The sequence below is a fragment of the Squalius cephalus genome, assembly GCF_949319135.1.
Source record: "Squalius cephalus genome assembly, chromosome: 3".
In the NCBI taxonomy this organism is placed as follows: Eukaryota; Metazoa; Chordata; class Actinopteri; order Cypriniformes; family Leuciscidae; genus Squalius; species Squalius cephalus.
Window position 1 is genome coordinate 20,268,140 of NC_137124.1, and position 19,844 is coordinate 20,287,983.

General features: G+C 35.5%; 1 protein-coding gene across 5 annotated transcripts in view; it reads right to left on the minus strand.

The window, feature by feature from the left end:
- vps13c (vacuolar protein sorting 13 homolog C) overlaps positions 1 to 18,276 on the minus strand; it is a 51,747-nt gene extending 33,471 nt beyond the window's left edge. For 2 of the 5 annotated variants that reach the window (XM_079867194.1, XM_079867193.1), the window contains exons 1-26: positions 18,034 to 18,276; positions 15,956 to 15,999; positions 15,564 to 15,606; positions 13,280 to 13,375; positions 11,394 to 11,495; positions 9,916 to 9,978; positions 9,601 to 9,669; positions 9,313 to 9,422; positions 9,122 to 9,181; positions 8,954 to 9,013; positions 8,768 to 8,848; positions 6,417 to 6,474; positions 5,299 to 5,426; positions 4,563 to 4,669; positions 4,309 to 4,480; positions 4,002 to 4,064; positions 3,783 to 3,918; positions 3,591 to 3,685; positions 3,074 to 3,216; positions 2,737 to 2,929; positions 2,397 to 2,511; positions 2,151 to 2,287; positions 1,931 to 2,063; positions 1,735 to 1,852; positions 1,529 to 1,664; positions 27 to 111 (exon numbers count right to left, since the gene is read on the minus strand). In XM_079867194.1, coding sequence (XP_079723320.1) covers positions 27 to 111; positions 1,529 to 1,664; positions 1,735 to 1,852; positions 1,931 to 2,063; positions 2,151 to 2,287; positions 2,397 to 2,511; positions 2,737 to 2,929; positions 3,074 to 3,216; positions 3,591 to 3,685; positions 3,783 to 3,918; positions 4,002 to 4,064; positions 4,309 to 4,480; positions 4,563 to 4,669; positions 5,299 to 5,426; positions 6,417 to 6,474; positions 8,768 to 8,848; positions 8,954 to 9,013; positions 9,122 to 9,181; positions 9,313 to 9,422; positions 9,601 to 9,669; positions 9,916 to 9,978; positions 11,394 to 11,495; positions 13,280 to 13,375; positions 15,564 to 15,606; positions 15,956 to 15,999; positions 18,034 to 18,133 — 2,647 coding nt within the window. In that variant the 5' untranslated portion in view covers positions 18,134 to 18,276. The remainder of the gene's footprint in view (positions 1 to 26; positions 112 to 1,528; positions 1,665 to 1,734; positions 1,853 to 1,930; positions 2,064 to 2,150; positions 2,288 to 2,396; positions 2,512 to 2,736; positions 2,930 to 3,073; positions 3,217 to 3,590; positions 3,686 to 3,782; positions 3,919 to 4,001; positions 4,065 to 4,308; positions 4,481 to 4,562; positions 4,670 to 5,298; positions 5,427 to 6,416; positions 6,475 to 8,767; positions 8,849 to 8,953; positions 9,014 to 9,121; positions 9,182 to 9,312; positions 9,423 to 9,600; positions 9,670 to 9,915; positions 9,979 to 11,393; positions 11,496 to 13,279; positions 13,376 to 15,563; positions 15,607 to 15,955; positions 16,000 to 18,033) is intronic. The other 3 variants (XM_079867195.1, XM_079867197.1, XM_079867196.1) reach the window with 3 other exon arrangements.
- Between the last annotated feature and the right edge of the window lie 1,568 nt (positions 18,277 to 19,844).

The window sequence follows — 19,844 nt, forward strand, 5'->3', positions numbered from 1 at the left end:
GTACATGCGAGTATATGAATTCTGACCTGACGCAACAGTATAGGATAGAACTGTGGGGTCTAAACCCAAGACCTTTGGCCTGGCATCAGACAGCGGCATCCCCAACACCTTCTGAAGAACATCATCATTATTATACAAACAAATTATAAGGTGAAAAAATATATTTTCTCAATTTGTTTGCTTCCTATACATGTGCAGAAAGCTCATACTCTCAACAAAAACTAAGGGCCAGATTTACTAAACAGAGCAAATTAGCAATCTCATAAAAGCGCCGATAGGAAAGGGAAAGTTCTGCGCGTGATCTACTAATAATGCGCAAATTAAAGTACACAGATGCAGCCTGGATCATTTCCATAATGACCAACGCAATCTATCAAGTGCATTTAAATATTGTCCTTCCATAAATTTTGCATCAGAAAGGGAATCCCAAAAAAGGGTTTGCGCTGGCACAAGCTGTTAGTAAATCTGGCCCTAAACGGTGGCAACATTGGAGGAAAATGTGCATAATTGATTAAATGGATATGTTTGGTTGCATTGTAGTCAACTGGTAACATTTATGTAAGAATGTATTTCAAGGAGAAAGTATTTTTTTTAAATAAAATAAATTTTTCTTTTTCATATTTTTCCCCCAAAAAAATTCACTACTGTTCAAAAGTTTTGGGGTCGGTAAGATTTTTTTGTTTGTTTTTGAATTAAGTCTATTATGTCATCCAAGCCAAGGTTGCATTTATTCGATAAAAAATGCGGTAAAACAGTAAAATTTTAAATAACTGTTGTTTATTTTATACATTATATAAATAAACTGTTGTTTATTTTAATACATTTTAATATACTGTTGATTTTAATATATTTTTGTATGATTAAAAATATCTTTACAGTCATTTCTTATCAATTTAATACTGATAATGAAAAGAATTAATTTAATTTTATTGCTGAAATTAGTATTAATTTTTAAAAAAAATCTTAATGACCCCAAACTCCTGAATAGTTGTGTAGATTTTATATTTATTATTCATATTTATTGTATATTTATCTAGATGATGATATCTAGAACATCCTTCAACATTAATTTTGTGAAGTAAACTAGTAAGGGCTTTTTCTTGCTTGTTGAGGCAGCAAGTCCACTAATAAGATACAGCACATGGCTCATTGGGTAGAGAGACAGTGATGCTGATTGTTGATAATGTCTTTCCTGAGTTGTGTAATCTGTGGAGACTGAAGCTGCACTGTCACGCTCACAGAGCAAATTCAGGAACTAAATATGAAAGCAAGCAACTCTTTGTTTTGGATTATGACATAGCACATGACTCTGAAAACAATAAGTACACTGCATTTAGTTTAAGAGGCTTGAAATATTCATGGCTTTCAGAAAAACAACAGCAATGACAATAATATCCCTGTGGAGTCCTACCAAGAAACTACCATTCACGAGTCATGACTCATTAAGTGTGAGATGAAGCAACACAATAGCCAGTACAGAGAGACTACTGTTGTAGACTGTCTTTTTTCATTTGTCGTGTTTTCTGACCTTTTTTGTGGGAGTGCTAGGAGGGGTTGAGGTAGTCTGAGGGAGAGGAATACTGTCCACCAGTTCCAGAACACCCTGGATCTTCTGGTCAGAGATCTTCACATGAAGTAACGGCAGCTCCCCTGATACTTTGAACCTGGAAAGGAACGGATATTAATGCATGTGTGAGGAATAAAAGAGACATGCGATAGAGAGCGAACGCTAACCTGGGCATACGGGAATCTTTGTCCACCATACATTTAGCGAGTTGAAGCGTGAAGTCCATTGGCTGCAGGATGTGCTGATGGGAGAAGCCTTCAAGACGAGCATTTTTCCATTTCTCTCCTTCAAAAAAGAGCCACCGGGTGAATAAAATAGCTTGTTCAGGCAGTTCAGTTCTTTGCTGTGTTGCATTGTGTTTACCTGATTTGCTATAGAGTATCTGGACACTACGAAGCTCCAATGAATATCTTTCATATGCTCTATCCATGATTTCCTCCAGTGATGAGAAACTTGCAGATATCTGCTGATGGCTGCCCTGATCTACACTGTTCAACTACACACACATGCACACAAATGTACAGTCAGACATTATTAGCAGAAAGATTTCTCTCTTAAACATGCTTTTACTTCCCTCCCTCACCTGTAGGTAACCAAAGTCAACAATCATGAGGTCTGATTTGCCATCATAAAACCCAGACTTGGGCAGCAGTAAGTAGGAGGGTTTTAAATCGATCCTCAAGTCCAGCACCTTACGTGTCTCAATGATATGAGACAAACCTGTATTCATTTAAAGACAAAGGGAAAGTATTACTGATGGCTCCTGACATACTCTCTCCCAGTGTGACCATTTCTCTTTGGGTATGATTGGAAATGAGGAGAGTGTTACCGCTGGCTGTCTTCTCTTTGATCTCCTCAAGTTTGCTGAGTGTTGCTGAAGTGATGACCTCCAGGTCAACTCCTTTCCCCGTCTTAAAGAATTCTGCTATGCTGATGACTGTCAGCTATAAAACAGGTAAATGAATGGTACGCTAAAAATGTAAGGCTAACCACTTTCTAATTATATTTAGTCTAATTATCTAAATAAAAAAATATATTAATTATATTATTTCATTACATAAAATTAAGCACAAAATATATACATATTTATATGAATAAATACATTATATTTAATCGAATGATCTAAATCTCAATCATTTTTAATTAGTGTGCGTGCACTTGTCTCTTACAGCATCATAGATGATCTCTACAGGCTGTGAATGAACTCTGAGTAGCTGGTCAGCTGTGCTGTCCAGTGGATTGAGCTCAAAGAGCACGCTGAGCAGAGAGGAGTCAGAGCCCCCAACTGACGCTATGAGAGACGGCACTTCCCCCTGCTGCTGCAGACCAGTCACGTACCAGTGTGCCAGTTTAGCCTCCACTCTACACAACACACACATTTCACACTGAACCACAGCAAGACCAAACTAACTGAGCTCCTAAAGACACTGTATACTTTATAGAAGGCCCTATATATATTTGTTGGCCAATGCAAAGGGTTTCCCTGTATGTATTCGTAATGCATACCTGATGGCCTGTGCTCCTGGCCTCTGTGAGATGGACGTACTGAGGTCAATCATCTGCACTTTGAGGATCTCTGGAACGCCAGGCTCCTCTCTGAATGTTACTGAGGTGCTCAACAGTTTAAAGTTGACTATCACAGCTACATACTGCACATAAGCACATAAATATATTTGAGTATATGTCCAAGCTAAGGAGGAAATGCTTAAAATAAGATATCTGAAACATCTTGCGCAACAAGTTTTATGAAGGTGCGGTCACATTAGTGAAGTTTCGCAGCCAAAAAAACATCCATCGTCAATAGTCTAGCACACAAAAATCACTGTCAAACAGTGTCTGTTGGTCAATGCGCTGAATCCACATGACCAAATTGAATCCATTTCGAAATATGTGTTGGGAAATCTTTCACCCTCAGTCGAAAATACTGATCACATGAATTCTTGCTGAAATGGTTAGATTTCACGAAAAAAGGTTAAATGTGACTGCACCCTCACAGTGTTGTAAATGTATATTTTCCACTCACATGTTTTGGTAAGGCAAGGTTATGTGAGCTCCCGCTGTAGCCAATGGCTGTGTAGAGTTTAGTTTTCTCATCAGGAGTCATGATGGAATCAATACCTGATAATAAATACATGTACATAAATATGTATGTACATCAAAAAAATAATTAATTCAAAGGCAAGTTTAGCAAATATATCAGAGATTAAACACTCACTCTCAGGATCTTTATCCTCCTCTTCCTCTTTTTTCTTTCCTTCTTTCTTGCCAAAAAAACCGCTGAAGAAACCTCCTCCACTCTGTTTCTGAGGGGTGGCCTTTTTAGCAACCAGCTTCTGTCCAGACCGAACAACCTGTGGAGAGAGAAAGTGAACTTACAGTACTACACTGGATTAAAAATATCAGAAGAATTCGGTTTTGGTAAATGTTGTCATACCTCCATCTGAACCTGCTGTCTGGCCAATACAATGTTGAACACATCCAGAACTTTCTCCAGCTCCTGAGGGAAACACAATAAAATAAATGTATATACAGTTTGGTCTAAAAGTCTGAGACTGTTAGTGGAAAATAAATGTTTTTTTTATTTTTTATTTAAAACATATATAATATTTATTGTAAATATTCTTCTTCTTTTTTTCTTCAACCATTATAAACTATTTCATCAGCATAACAGCTTCTATGAAAAGTTATATTGAAAATTAATTTCTGATTTGTTAGTATTTGGTTTCATATGTAGCTAATACCTTGATCTGTTTCTCTGTGTCTTCTCGGACTTTGCCCTGAGTAAGTTTGTCTTTGTATGCTGCTTTGTAAGCTTTAAGCGCTTGCCTGTGCTTCTTGATGTTGGCCCAGTTCCACATCTGGTTAAAGCGCTTGATATGCACTTCTAGTATACTGTTGATGCTGTATTTCCACCTGACCAATCAGAAGAGCCATGTAAGAAACAACAAGCTCCAGTTAATCAGCCAATCATCATATGAAGATCTAAAGTACTTACCATTGCCTGGCATTTCTGTGCACTGGAACATCAGGCCTAAATTTTCTGTAGGGGCCGTTCTTCACCATGCAGTCTACAGACTCCAGCAGATCCACCATAGAAAGGTACTAGAATCACCCCAAAACAACATTGTTGTATCTTGGCTTTGATCCAAGATAATTCACCACTCCCAATTCAATTATACAACAGAATCATTTATATTTTGAGTAACAATTTGCATGTATTTATGTTATATATCTGTAATTATCTACAGTATCTAGAGTGGTCCTGTAAATTTCCCAACAAGCACACTACCATTCAAAAGTTTAGGTTTAATGTTTTTGAAAGAAGTCTCTTAGGTTCACCAAGATTTGATCAAAAATACAGTAAAAACATATTATTATACTACTATTACACTTAAAATAACTGTTTTCTATTTAAATATACAGTATTTAAAAATTCAACTCATTCCTGTGATGGCAAAGCTAAATTGAATTTTCTTATTATTATCAATGTTGTGCTGCCTAATATTTTTGCGGAAACAGCAATACATTTTTATCAAGATTCTTTGAAAGAAAGTTCAAAAGAACAGCATTTTTTTAAACCATGTAAGTCTTTACTGTCACTTTTGCACAATTGTATCTTTTCTTACATAATGAAAGTATACATTTCTTTAAAAAAATAATAATAATATCTTAGTGACCCCAAAACTTTTGAATGGTAATTTGAGAGTACGCAATATGACACATGACAATACCTGAGGCTTGGTCATCTCAATTGCAATGTTCTGAACCTCAAGGTGCAGATTTGCTTTGGGTGATTTTAGCTCAACTTCAGCATTAGGATTGATGCACATCCTTGCAGAGGCAAAAATGGGTTTGAAAACTGTATGAAGAAACAAATCAGTTCATCATGATGAGTGCCATGGTTTATGATACTAACACTAAGTTGATCATAAATCCTTTAACCATTAAAGTAATTTCATTATGTCTAACTGGCAAACGCTCAGTGCATTCATATGTATGTTAATTGGAACTGTATTACCACTCTTTCTGACATTTGTGGATTAAGTTTAGTACTTGTAATAATGAGGCTGTAGTAGAAATAGTACACATTGTGATTACTGGAGTTTGTGTGCTTTAAGGAGGTGTGTCATGTGTGCAGTTTGAGATCACATAGCCTGTTTAAATAGAAAATCAAAAAGAAACTGTGGCAGGTAACACACACACCCAGAAAAATCAGCATGAAAACAATAGGATTAGCAACAGTGAAACATGATTTATCCATATAAATTTTTTACAATTTACAATTTACCATTTACCTCTTATAAGGCTTTCAACATCCATGTTGTTCGTTTTTGCCTTGTCATGTCTAATATTTATATTCTTTCAACACCTCTTCAGTTGAGCACAACACCAAAACATACTGGCAAAGCTAAACTAAACAGCTCAAGGCCAGATAATAATAAATTTGCCATGTATTTTCTGTGGATAAGATAATACGGTAACACTTATCAATAAAATCTCATAATGTATTAACTAACATGAACTAATAATGAGCAATACATTTGATACAATATTTATTCATCTTTGTCAATGTTAGTTAATACAAAATATATAGTCTTTCATTGTTTGTTCATGTTAGTTCACAGTGCATTAACTAATGTTAAAAAATATTGCATCAAATGTTGAAATGAACATGCACTATGATTAAAAAACTCTATAGAAGTATTGTTCATTCTTTGTTCATGTTAACTAAAACTAATGTTTTATTAAACTAATGTTTTGTATTAAAATGTATGTATGTAAAATGTGTAATGTATTAAACTAATGTTAACTAATGAAACCTTTTTGTAGTGTTACCGACAATACATACTGTATTGATAGTCTCGCAGTTCCTCATTTTTTGAGCTGATTCCTGCTTTCAGCTTGTCCTGCAAACACAAAAAAAAAACAATATCAAGTGATTTTAGATATGTTTTAGATATATTTTTTACAAATTAGCTACAAATGTAAATTGATGAATAAAACTAAGAAACGTGCAGAATCTATTTCTAGGATTAGATAGAAAAAAAAAATCCCAGATTTTTTAAATGCTGTCTCAGACCTTTGGTCTCGACTGCATACACATGTATGTTGCAGGAGGGGGAAAATAAATATGTATTTTTTTAAGTCTGAAAAAGCCATCCTCACACAATAAGGATGACAGCTGAAATCTCATTTTTGTGCAGCACATTATTTTAGTGTGTACTTAGGCCTCTTACTAACTGAGAATATCCTCTTTACCAGTGAGCATAGCATCTCCCACAGATTATACAAACCACACCCTCAAACACACCATTAGAAACCACCGTCATGATTAATAAACACCATTTTGCTTAGTTAACTAGATCAAATCTACTCGGTTTTGAAGCCAGTTTCGTGCCCATTTTAAGACACATACATTTTATATATATATATATATATATATATATATATATATATATATTACCAAACTATAAATACACCAATATATTAGTAAATGTATTTATTTAGAGGTTATTTAAAGCAATCAGAGCTGAAAACCTCAAAGCAGACTCTTTTGAGATACAAAAGGTAGACCAGGGACACAGTACTGTTAATACAGATAAACAGAGATAACATTACCAACGTTTAGATTTCATTTTATGTAGTAGGGGTTTTAATAGAAGTTGGACAGCACATTCAGGCCTGGACAGTTAGACAAAGAGCATGTGCATACAAGAGTCAGTTATACTGTTATATGTTTGAGGCAGTCTGTGTTAAGCTGATTGCAAAAACCACTGAGAGCAAGTTCAAATACTGCTTTTGCCTCTCTGAGAGACTAAGAGATATAAGAGAGAGATTAAAAGTGTGTGAGAGGGAGAGATTAAAAGATAAAAAAGTGCTAGGATCCAAGCAAATTCAACCATCACTGCATTTACTTAGAAGTCACACGCCTTGGTTAGAGATGAGTCAAATAATGCCTCCAGCTAAAGAGTCTTCAGACTGACTCACAAACTAACCGTAAGAGCTTTCAGCTGCTGAGTTAATGTCAACATCAAAGATCTTCAGTATAGACATTCATGATAAACTACAATCGACAATTTTTCTTCCTGATATGATCATAAATAAATACTCGTCACACTATTAAATAATAAAAGTTCAAATGTATTTGATATTTTATTATGTGTCTTAACAACTCTTACTATCAACTTTGATTGTCCTTCTTTTATAATACCTACAGTACAGCCCCAGTTTTACAATGTAACTGCTAACCAATATAAATGGCAAGATTTCAGAGAACCGAATGCAATTCATGCTTCCTGCATGAGCTTCTTCTAAATTAAAAGTTTAGTAGACCCAAAAATGGAAATTCTGTCATCAATTACTCACCCTCATGTCATTCCACTTTTGTTCATCGTCAAAACAAAAATGAAGATTTTTCTTAATGAAACCCAAGATATTTTTGCCCCTCGATTGAAACTCTAAAAGAACTTCAAAAAGTTCATAAAGATGTTGTAAACAATTCATATGAATCCAGTGGTTTAATCAAAGTCTTCTGAAGAGACACACTCACTTTATATGATGAACAGATTTAATGCAGGTTTTTACTCACATATAAATATAAATCAGCACACGTAGGTCAAGAACATCAAATATGGTAAAAGGGAGTGTAACTGTAACTGTGAAATTGTAAACATGCTTGCGTGACACGATCAAGATCAAATCTCATTGATTATCGTGCATCAAACCAGTACAGCTGAGCTTCCGTTTATCATATTTAATGCACTCAATGTATGTGCATTAATCAATGTTTATACCTGAATAAAAACCTAAATGAAATCTGTTTATCATATAAAGTAATTGTATATCTTCATAAGACTTGGATTAAACCAATATATTTATTAAAAAGATTACTTTTACAATGTCTTTATGAAGTGTCAAATTTTTGGTTGCATGAACTTTCAATGGAGGGACAGAAATCTTTCAAGTTTCATTAAAAATAATCTTCATTTGTGTTTTGAAGATTAATGAAAGTCTTATCAGTTTGGAACAATGTGAGGGTAATTGATGACAGAATTTTTATCAGAATTTAATCTGATTGATCAGATCAGATTTTAAACTGTTCAATATGATGCACCATTTACAATGCCTGACGACAACATAGCAGTCTTCAATACTAGATCAATACTATGATGCTGTTATGAAATATGAAAGGCACATTACCACTATCTCTTCCCAGGAGCCTCTGTAGAATATTGGGCTGTTCACGTTCCAATAGGCACAAAAACACTCCAGGCGGCCCAGCTTATGTAGAGAATACACGCAGACACACACATAAGACACACAACCACAGTTGTTGTGTGAAATCTTATTATTATGGAATATAAGATATGTACACTGTTGGCTTACTTTATAGATGATCTTGGCAGCTTCATTTAGAATACAAGTCTTCCAGTTCTCATCTGCTGTCTATAAGAGAGAAAAACTGATACTTAAAGACTAGAGTGTGCTCAAATGAATTGTAATAGAGCCTGTTTCACTTTGTGACATTTATATGAAAGTATTTTGAGAGAGCACCTGTAGACTGAGTTCTGAAAGAGTCAGGCCCATAGAAAGAGGTTTTTGTGGATCTGACACCTGAAGCACAGCGAGAAAATGCATGACACATGAGTTCAACAAACTTGTACCATTAAATTACACAATTAAAAGCCACATCTGCATTCAAAAATACACGTAACTGAAGACATGTATGGAGAGTCGACACTTACATCATCCTCATATCTGATGTGAATGCTGGTGATTTTGACCTGGAGATTTTTGATAACTTGTGTAGCCAGTTTCTCAGTGAACGTGTCTTTCTTTTCCTCCTGAGGCTTCTCTGAAATTAAAAAAATAATTCAGTAAACATGAATGAAGGGTTTATCTTAACCCCATCCTATTTGTCATTCTAATCCCTTATTCCAACACTTATGTAAACATATTTAATTCAACAAACAGAATAAAGTTTGCTCATATTTGCCACGATGAGTCGATCACAGTCGCTTCGGGCCACCCACCTGCTTTATGTTCATACTTTTTAGATCTCCTAAAGGGTTTTTTATGCTTTTTAAGCTTACGTCCTTTGTCTTAGAGCGCAGCATTGGGGGAGAGAGAAAAGTTGGTGAAGTAGAAAAGAATCATAGTGCAGCAATAAACACTCACCCTTGCAATAAACACACACTTGCATTAAAATGCACAAAAGCACACCAAGCAGTGAGCACATGTACACATGTACACCCTCAGTAAACACTCAAAAAAAAAAAAAAAGTATATCTCTTTGAATAGAAGACGGGTGTCTGATTGGCCTGCTGTAAGAATGGGTCTGTACGTACCCCGTGGTGGATTCTTATACACATAATTCTCCAGATCAAACACAAACTCTCCAGCCTGAGAGCCTGCGGTCCATCAGATGCAGCACAAAGCAAATACACACAGCCGTTAAGTATAGAGATCTGAATGTACAGACGGACAGATGGACGGATTGGTACATGAATGAATGTAAGGGTGGGTGGATGGATGTTGAATTGATTGAAGGATTGATGTGATTCAATGAATGCAGGGATGCACCGATATTGAAACTCTATTGATATTCTGTCATGCTGTGGCCACTCACAGATAAATGGACAATATTATAAATCTATATAAAAAACACACTATCAAAACCTAACTTCAAAAGTCTCTTATCTCACCAAGGCTGCATTTATTTGGTCAAAATACAGTAAAACATAATATTGTAAAATATTATAACTATGTAAAATAATTGTTTTCTATTTTTATATACTGTATTTTAAAATGTAATGCATTACTGTGATAGCAAGATGAAATTTTAAAACAGTTGTGCTGCTTAAAGTCGCCATGACTTCAAAATGGACAATTCTTATTTTTTCCTGTAATACTGCAGTAATTATTATAAATAATTTATCTGTGCAGTGTGCACATCATTGTTTTTTAAAAACAAGTGCCCTCATATTCTTTAATCAAAATAACTTCTCCTCCCTCTAGCAGCATCATCTCTTCTCTGATGACGAGGGCTGGACAACCTATCACTCACATGATCACTCCAATAGCAAATCACAACACTGTCATTGGAGAAGCTGTTTCACTCGAAAATAGGTCACAATAGCGAAGAAAAGGCTTCCGTTTCATGCAGAGTATTCATTAATAAAATCTTACTGACCCCAAACTTAGTGTAAATACTTTTATTTAGACATCATAACATTATAATGTTCAATATGAAAGATGGATAAATATTTATTTAGAAATCTGCTATAAAAAAGAACATACAGTTTGAATTAGGAAAAATAAGTGCTAATAATAGGGACCCCAGGGTGCTGGTTAGACAGTCCCAGAAAAACTATAAGAGAGTTTAAGCACATTTCAGAATAATTAATAACTGTTGATGTTTTTTTTTTTTTCTTCAATAAATAAACAACCCATTTTTATGCACAGACACCTAACAACTCCCTCTACATGTGATCTTAAAGAGAAAGCAATCTTAAAGGTTTGCCATATACTACTACTATCCCTTTAAGTTGGTGCTAGATGATGATATAAACCTCAAAACAGCCAGAAGCAATTCACATTTATTGAGCAACCTTAAATAAATGGATGAATGAATGATGAATGAGATTGAAAAGACTGAAGACCATGAATGGATGGATGGGGATAAATTAATTAATGAACATCCGTTAATGAAGTTATACGTCCAACACTTAAGGAGCCATAAGGAGAGAGCTAGCAAAAATTGACTATGCACAAGTTCAAGAAATTATTACATCCGGTGTAAACAAACAGACAAGTGGTTTCTCACCTCTGCGAGCGACCAGCTGAAGGGTCTCCTCAATGCGCTGAAGCTCCTTCTGTTTGGCCTCCTGAAGGTAACGCTCTTCTTTAACTGCATCATACTTAATCGCTTCAAACACACAACACACACAGTTAGAGGCAAACGAACATCACAGACAACATTAATATCATTCACACCTCAGAAGTCTTTCATTTATTACTAAACAGTTTTTACAACTGCCACCTAACATTGTCTTCAGATACGCACAGATGTACACGTGAAAAAAAACAAGTATAGATTCACACACTGTGAGCGGTCAACCATGTAATAACAGAAAAGTAATTTACAATGACCACCTCTCTCTCTTTGCACTGTGACTCATAAGTAGCTGAAGTCCAATGCTGCTCATTCAAGCAGACTTAAGATTTATATTGCGGCTATATTCTCTGCTTTGGCAACCACTCGTAAAGCTCTACCAGGAAAGACTGGTTTTAGACGAATCGATGAGAAACAAAAAGCTTGTGCATGCTGGCACTGTTTATCCTTCTTCATTAGAGTAATAACAGAGACAATTGCAAAGTAGCCCTAGATAAAAAAAAAATGAAAAAATGCCATTGCTTATTTTTGTTCTAGACAGACCAAAAGGGTTTGAGGAGTTCCTGAGGCAATTCAGTCCATTAGAGAGATAGTGTATTCATTCTGTTATCTCATTCTGAAGCGATCAAACTTCACAGCACATCTTTCCACAATGTTGTTTAGAGTATGTGGCTTAAACATATGCTCCCAAAGAGAAAAGCTTATGTATATCTTAAAAAACCAACAACGTTTGATTAGCATTTAGAACTTGACTGTCTTCATTCCCAGAGACAGAGACAGACTTTCATGCTTTAAAAATAATTTGATTACTGCGTTTTACTTACATGCATTATACACAATTGATCGGTTTATAAGATAAAGCAGAGCACAAAAGAAATATGGGGTAAAAAATTTGACCACTTGATTAAGAGACTTTCAATACATGCTATCAAAGGCTCACCAAAACAAACACTTGTATTTATATGATTAGACATTGTAACCGCGGGTAAAAAATAAAGTTTGCCACAATAATCAAAGAGTCAGATACACACAAGAGCAGCTTATTGGTCCGGGTCCCAAACCACCACCCTGCTACCCACCTTCTACACCTGGCTTACCATTGTAAGGTGAGGAAAATAACTTAGACTCAGCTGTAACATGTAAAAGACAATGTCAGTTGAAGCAGCTCAGTAGAAATAGAAGATATATACTGTATAAAAAGAAATTCAGTTATTCAGTATGTTTGTAACTGCTGCTTTATTAGGCATTAAAATAACATCCACAGTTTTTAAATGAGTCTTAGATAGTAAAATGGTTCAAGAGTTTTTAGGCATTGTTCATTGTCAATGGATAACACCCCAAATTATTTGATTACAAATATCAAATGTATAAGTATACAGTATTTTGTGTCTAGTTTTCATTAATACAATCTTCACTAATAATTAAAGTTTCTTTGTTCAGTGAAAAGTAGTGTATAATGCAAGACGCTTGGTGAATTCAGAACCATAAACTAGCATACTACTTCTACTACTTCTGTCATAGAAATTGTAAAAGTAGTAAGAGCATTATACTAGTATGTGGTTCCGAATTCAGTAACTGTATACACCCTCTGTTAAAAGGCAGGAAACCATCTAGGTTATAAATAAATCATGCAATTATTCTAAAGAGGAGATGTTATAACAAGAAATGAAAGAATTATGCAAATGACTGCAGTAAAGTGCCATGAAATAAACAGCATGATGCTTCAGCCTAGATATATAAAACATTTAAACTTCCACTTTAAGAGATGCGTTGCATTAAGAACATTTTAAGTAAAACAAAAAACTATAAGCACGTACTTGCACCAGGAACCACCAGAAGGTATAATCCATCTAATGTGGCCACCACTGCTTCATTGTAAAGGTTTTTCCAAGGGATCTTCAGAGTCAGTTTACCTAAAGAGCAGACATTTGCAATTCAATGTTTCAGTTAAAAGTAAGGGCCTGTTTACACCTTGTCACCTAGCTATCCAATCATGAAAAAGACCAGGAGTAAATCCCCTCTGAAACGCTTTCAAGACGGATTTAAATCCGATCACTCAAGCCACTTCAGGACTCAGGATGTGGTTTGAGACGCATTCCAAATGAAACTTGACAAGTGTAAATGCATCTAGGTGTTGAAACCACATATGTAAATTTTAACTAAATTTAAAAAATGTACGTGTGAGAGCGTGGCTATATGACATGTTAGTCAGATATGACAAGGGCTACTGCAAAACGTATCGCCGCAGATGAGTAGCTCTTCAGCAAGCCAACGCACAAACTGACACAAATGAAAGTGAAAGTAAGGCACACAATCATCTTCATTAAAAGTACCAGTGCTGATGCTGCTCTTTCTCCTATTGCAGTCTTTGATCTTGAAATTATCTGATGATAAATAAAATGCAGTAGCAACTCATATCTGTTGCTTTTGCAAATAGCGTGGGGATCGAAGATCAGATTTATATGTTTTGCAGAGACATATTTATGTGGCCAAGTGTCAATGGAGCAATTTTAACAAATCAGATAGCTATCCGATCAGTAAAAACACGTGACGTGAAGGGACCAGATGTAATGGTGGCCTTATGACACACATTAAACAATATAAACATGGTTATTAGGCAGAATCAGAGTCAGTTAAAAATAACAAGAGCAGTTGATCATAGATTCCTTCTCGAAAAATGTAAACATGTAAGTTGTTGGATTATTGGGTGACATGTCTAGAAATCTTTTGAACGAGGACATATAATAAGCAGAATAGACCTTTTTAATTTAAAGGGTTAGTTCACCCAAAAATGAAAATTCTGTCAGTAATTACTCACCCTCATGTTGTTCCAACCCCGTAAGACCTTCGTTCATCTTCGGAGCACAAATTAAGATATTTTTGATGAAATCTGAGAGCTGATCACTCCTCCATAGGCTTCTAAGTGATTGAAACTTGCTGGCCCGGAAAAGTTATTAAAGAGATCGTTAATATAGTCCAAGTGACTCCAGTGGCTCAATCTTAAGTTTATCAAGCGACGAGAATACTTTTTGTGCGCAAAAACAAACAAAAATAACGACTTTATTCTACTATTCATTTCCTTCTCTCTGAGCCTCGAGTTAGTTTACGTAGTGTTTTTGGGTAGCGCGTCTGTGTTGCACGTCACCACGTAGGCTCACTATTGGTCGACGCTTGTCATGTGTGTGATACGTGATGACGTGCAACACAGACGCGCTACGCAAAAACACTACGAGGCCCAGAGAGAAGGAAATGAATAGTGGAATAAAGTCGTTATTTTTGTTTGTTTTTGCGCACAAAAAGTATTCTCGTCGCTTGATAAACTTAAGATTGAGCCACTGGAGTCACTTGGACTATATTAACGATCTCTTTAATAACTTTTCTGGGCCAGCAAGTTTCAATCCCTTAGAAGCCTATGGAGGAGTGATCAGCTCTCAGATTTCATAAAAAATATCTTAATTTGTGTTCCGAAGATGAACGAAGGTCTTACGGGGTTGGAACAACATGAGGGTGAGTAATTACTGACAGAATTTTCATTTTTGGGTGAACTAACCCTTTAAGATTTTCTTAAATGTAGTAAATATGCAGAGAATTTCACTGAAATTCTCAGACTAGCATGTTGTCCTTGTTAACCAATTACTTTTTACAACTTGACATCTAGGCACACTGTCCAGCAGATGTTTAAAGTCATCTGACAGGATCATGTGATAACATGAACTGATGATTGTTTTAACAAGCTCCTTCTTATTGGCAAGGCATCTGTGCTGCAATGTTTGCTGAATTATAAGTAGCCTATCTGTTAAAACTGATTCAACTCAACAGACAAATCTGTTGAAGAAAAAAAAAACTGTGAAAGCAGACCACAAACTTTAAACTTTCACTTTTATTTGACTTTTATTGCAAAGTTCAGTCTTGAGTAGCACAATATGGGAAATGCAATTCATCACACCGAACACTGCAACTTTTTTTCTACTTCAATCTCCTTGGTTACAGGTTATCAACACGCAAGGCAGAATATTAGGAAGTACAAATTTCATACTTTTTTCATAACAAAACACATGCTACAGCACAATATCCCTGATAAAGAGAAAGTTGAATACTCACCAATCTGACCAGCCTTCACTTTAAAAGGGACATCAAACTCGCTCTAAAGAACAAAGATAAAATGGGCAAATGGGTTTGAATGCATATTTCAAGCAAACAATATTAAAACACCATTTTGTGCACATATACATATAAAAACTCTAGTTATTATAATTTAGTTGTGGAAACATCAGCAAATCTCATTGTGTTAACACTCTTGATTTAGCAGAAGCCACAGGCGCTCAAGAGGTGACCACAGTGTTACATACACAAACGCTCTCTGGTTCTTTCATGTTTTTTACTATATCCTTTAAGTTTTGAGACATGACATTGTTAATAAATAACATACAAATTATATCTAACAAGTAATTAAACTTGGTGAATGAGGTTAACATTGTCGAATACAAACTTACCAAAGCATTTTCTTTCACCCTCAGATTTTCCAACACCACATTTCCTTAAAAAAAAAAAAAAGAGAAAAATTACTTATTGTACATTTTATATATTTAGGTATTCAATGGCATGTGTATTGCAGACTGTATTTGTATTATGTGGTCTGTGTTCAATTTTTGACAATGCAATTTGACTTTTATGGAATAATACAGTATATCCATCCACCGAAATACCAGAACCTCGTCACTCTGCCAGTGTCAAAGATAAGAAACACTACCACGGAACACATAAATAAATGAATCCAGATATGAATGGCCACTTTTTACATTGACGCTAATTGGACTAGCATCACAGAAAATAAATAAATGTCAACCAGAGCAGCCTATCTGGTGCTGGGATAAAGATGTCACCTTATCAAACGGCATGCAGACAAAATAACAGGGCACCCATCCTGATCTGGCCAAGGATTGTCTAAACCCCTGTGGAGTCTCTCACACCTATGAAAGCTGACTGTTTAATATAGTAAAACGGTTCCCTCCTCTCCTTCTCTCCTTTTAAAAACAGCTGACAATTTTAAACTTGCAATAAAATGAAAGTAACAACAGATATACTTCTACTATTTCCATATTGGGGCGTAAATCAGATTCTAACGGATTATCGGAAAAGTAAAAAACGTAGGGAAGGGACTCTTCTATGCATTGGTTGTTAGTTAAAATTTTTGCACTCAAAAACTGTGGCAGATGAACGTCAGCTTGCAGGGGCGGCAGTTTAAGCAGACTAAATGGTTGGAGAAATCCTGCATACGTCACCAGAGAGAACTCTTCCGGAAGATCCGGTAATGAAATTGATTAAAAATTGCCAGGTGATTTTTATTTATTTTTAAATATAAGATATACATGTAACTGAAAGAATCTAGTTGGAGTTGTTCCGGGAGTGACACATCCAGTAACGTGACTATAATAACACAGCAGAATGACAGAAATTTGATATATGACTCCTTTCAAAGCATATACTAAAAGATTAACTCAACTGAACGAACACACATATTTGCACAAAACCTACAGGATATTAACAATACATTGTCCACAAAAAGAAAGATTAAGCACAGATGGGAATTTTATGGGAATTGAGAGGGTCATGTTTCCATCAGTGGTAATGGGAATAATAGATGGACCTCACCCCACCAATAATATTTCTAATTAATTCTTATTTTGAATAATTATTGCACATTGATTTGATTAATTATAGCAAATGTTACACTTGAACCACAGCTGCAATATTTGAAAATGTGGATAAATAAATAAAATTAGGTCATTATTATTATTATTATTTTTAAGATATACAACCAATTGTACAGTAAATTGTGTACATAATGTACAAAAGTTTACATGCTAAAACTCTAAAGTGGAATCATTAGTATTGTAATGATAGGAGTGATTTGGGTCATAGAGCCATTGATGTTTATCTGTAGTGAAATGTAGTGCTCAAGGTTTTTCCAAATAGATATTTGGAATTTTTCCAAGATATTTTGAATCTGTTCCTACAATGTAACACTCTGAATTGAATACTGAATTCCACTCAGTATGAATTTTGCAGAGTAAGTGTAAAGCAGCCCCTTCAAAATTAAAAGAACAAAAGTTTTTAGGAAAATGATTTACGTTTAAACGTATTATTATCTATCTATAAAGGTGCACTTCAAACCATTTTCTGTGTCTTATCTATAAGACAACTGTGCGCGCGCGCGCGTGTGTGTGTGTGTGTGTGACGCGCGCGAGCATACATAATGTGAAATTAACAGGCTTAAATAATGTTTATGACTGTGATACATACTACATAATAGGGCGGAAACTCTATGAATAATATAAGTAAACCGTATAAATAATGGTTGTTTTCATCGCCTCCGTCCAAACAATTTGACAGACTGCCAATTCTTACAGAACAGAAACCAATCAAACATTAATGGCATTAATGGACACTGCAGTACATGTACACCTAGCTTGCACTACATATCGGAATAGGACGTTTTGCAACAGAAAACAAACCAGAGGAAAAGACGAGCGTTCGTTGTTGACGAGCTGTTTGACGAATGCACGCTTACCTCCCCATATGCCAATCTTAAGCTGCGACTTGTCCAGGTTTTCCACATAATCTCCAATAAACCTGTTCAAGAGATCACTGACTAAAGACTCAAACACCATGGTGAGTCGAGAACGACAGCGACACTGTCGCAGACAACACGCTAAAATGCCACAATACGCATTTGATAAGGTTACTTCCCTCCTTGTGTGACAGGCGTTTACACCAAGATCGACTCATTCGGTGATCCACTCACACTGTCTGCATCTGGGGTCGCGCGATTACATTATAAACAGGCCGGCTAGTTGATTGTAGAACAATGTTTGCAAAGTGAAAGTGTACTGGTGACTAATGTTCATTTGTATGCCAAATGAGAGACGCCTAAAGAAGATTAGCAAGATATAAAATTACTGTTTACTTTAATTTGTCTCTGTGGGACATTCATATTATTCAATTTACCTAAATGTAAATATATTCTGAAATATGAAAACATGTATTAATCATTAACTATTTACATTTACTGACTGAATTAATAGGAAATACTTTGATATAGCCTGCATATATAGTTAATTTGTTAGCTGAAATAAAGATGGAGGGGCGGCGGCCTGACTGTAGCCTAACTGTGATGGCATTTTCCCACCTCACATGTAGCCTATCCATCAAACTCCCCTTTGTCCCCTGGCTGTGGTTTTCCTTAGGGAAGTTTCCAGGCTCTTCAGACAGATTGGTCCACGTGGTCCTCTGGGAATCTGGTTGCAAGTTGATCTTATGATGTTTGAGCACATAGAGGCTTTTTGTCTTTGTGCTGAATCTTTTAGCCCCAAACATGTTGTCTAGGATCTCAAACCTGTAACAGTATACTGAAAGATACACTGTAAGCTGTTGTCTGTAAACAAGACTTCAGACTTGGTATCCATATTGCATGCACAGATGTTCAATTACAAAATTTAATTTAGGCACAGACCTTAATAATTAATCATCCGATTAACAAATGCATGAATAACTATTCCTAAGATAAAAATTCATTAGGGTATGCAGAATGTTGGCAAACAATGCACGAAAAACTACTAATGAACAGCTTCTCACAGATTTCATATATTAGCAAAGTATTTCATTATCAGGTAATAAAGTCAAATGTAAGTTATAGTTTTACCTGATAATGAAAAATGTTCTCATGTTTAGCTATATAATGTCTCTGTGCCTGTTCTTTTCTGCTCCACTGTTTTGTTTTGTTTGTGTGTTTCGTTTAGCTTCCCCACCCACAAGCCACGTATATGCTACAATGAAAATAATCTGTGTGGGGCTTTGAATGACAAATAACAAATCCACACCTTTAATTAAATGAATTCTCCCCCACCACTAAGTTCATTGTAATGGAAATAACAGTTGGTGCTTCCTTATTCAAGAATAAGATGAGAGCAACAGCCCCATCTACGGGTGAATGGATGTAAGAGCCTTTTCGGTCAAGTTTGAAAAATAAAAACACTAAACCAGGGGTTTAGTCTGTACATTTTCAGACACACATTTAAAATTTTACGTTTTTATTCTAAAATATCGATGCCATAAAGTAAGAGAATGACTAGTTACAATAGGGTTGGACATTCATTTGAGTACAATTCTTAATGACTGGAGAATTATTTAAAGTTGTCTTAAAATCACATCATCATTTTACAAATATACTCAGGGCCGGATTAAGAATTTCCTGTGCCCTGGGCAACCAGACTCAAGGCCCCCCGGGGTTGGGGGGGCATGCTCCCCCGAGAAAATTTGGATTTCTCTGACCTACATATGTGCAATTTAGGACTTTTGAAGGCCAAAAAATTATAAGAAATA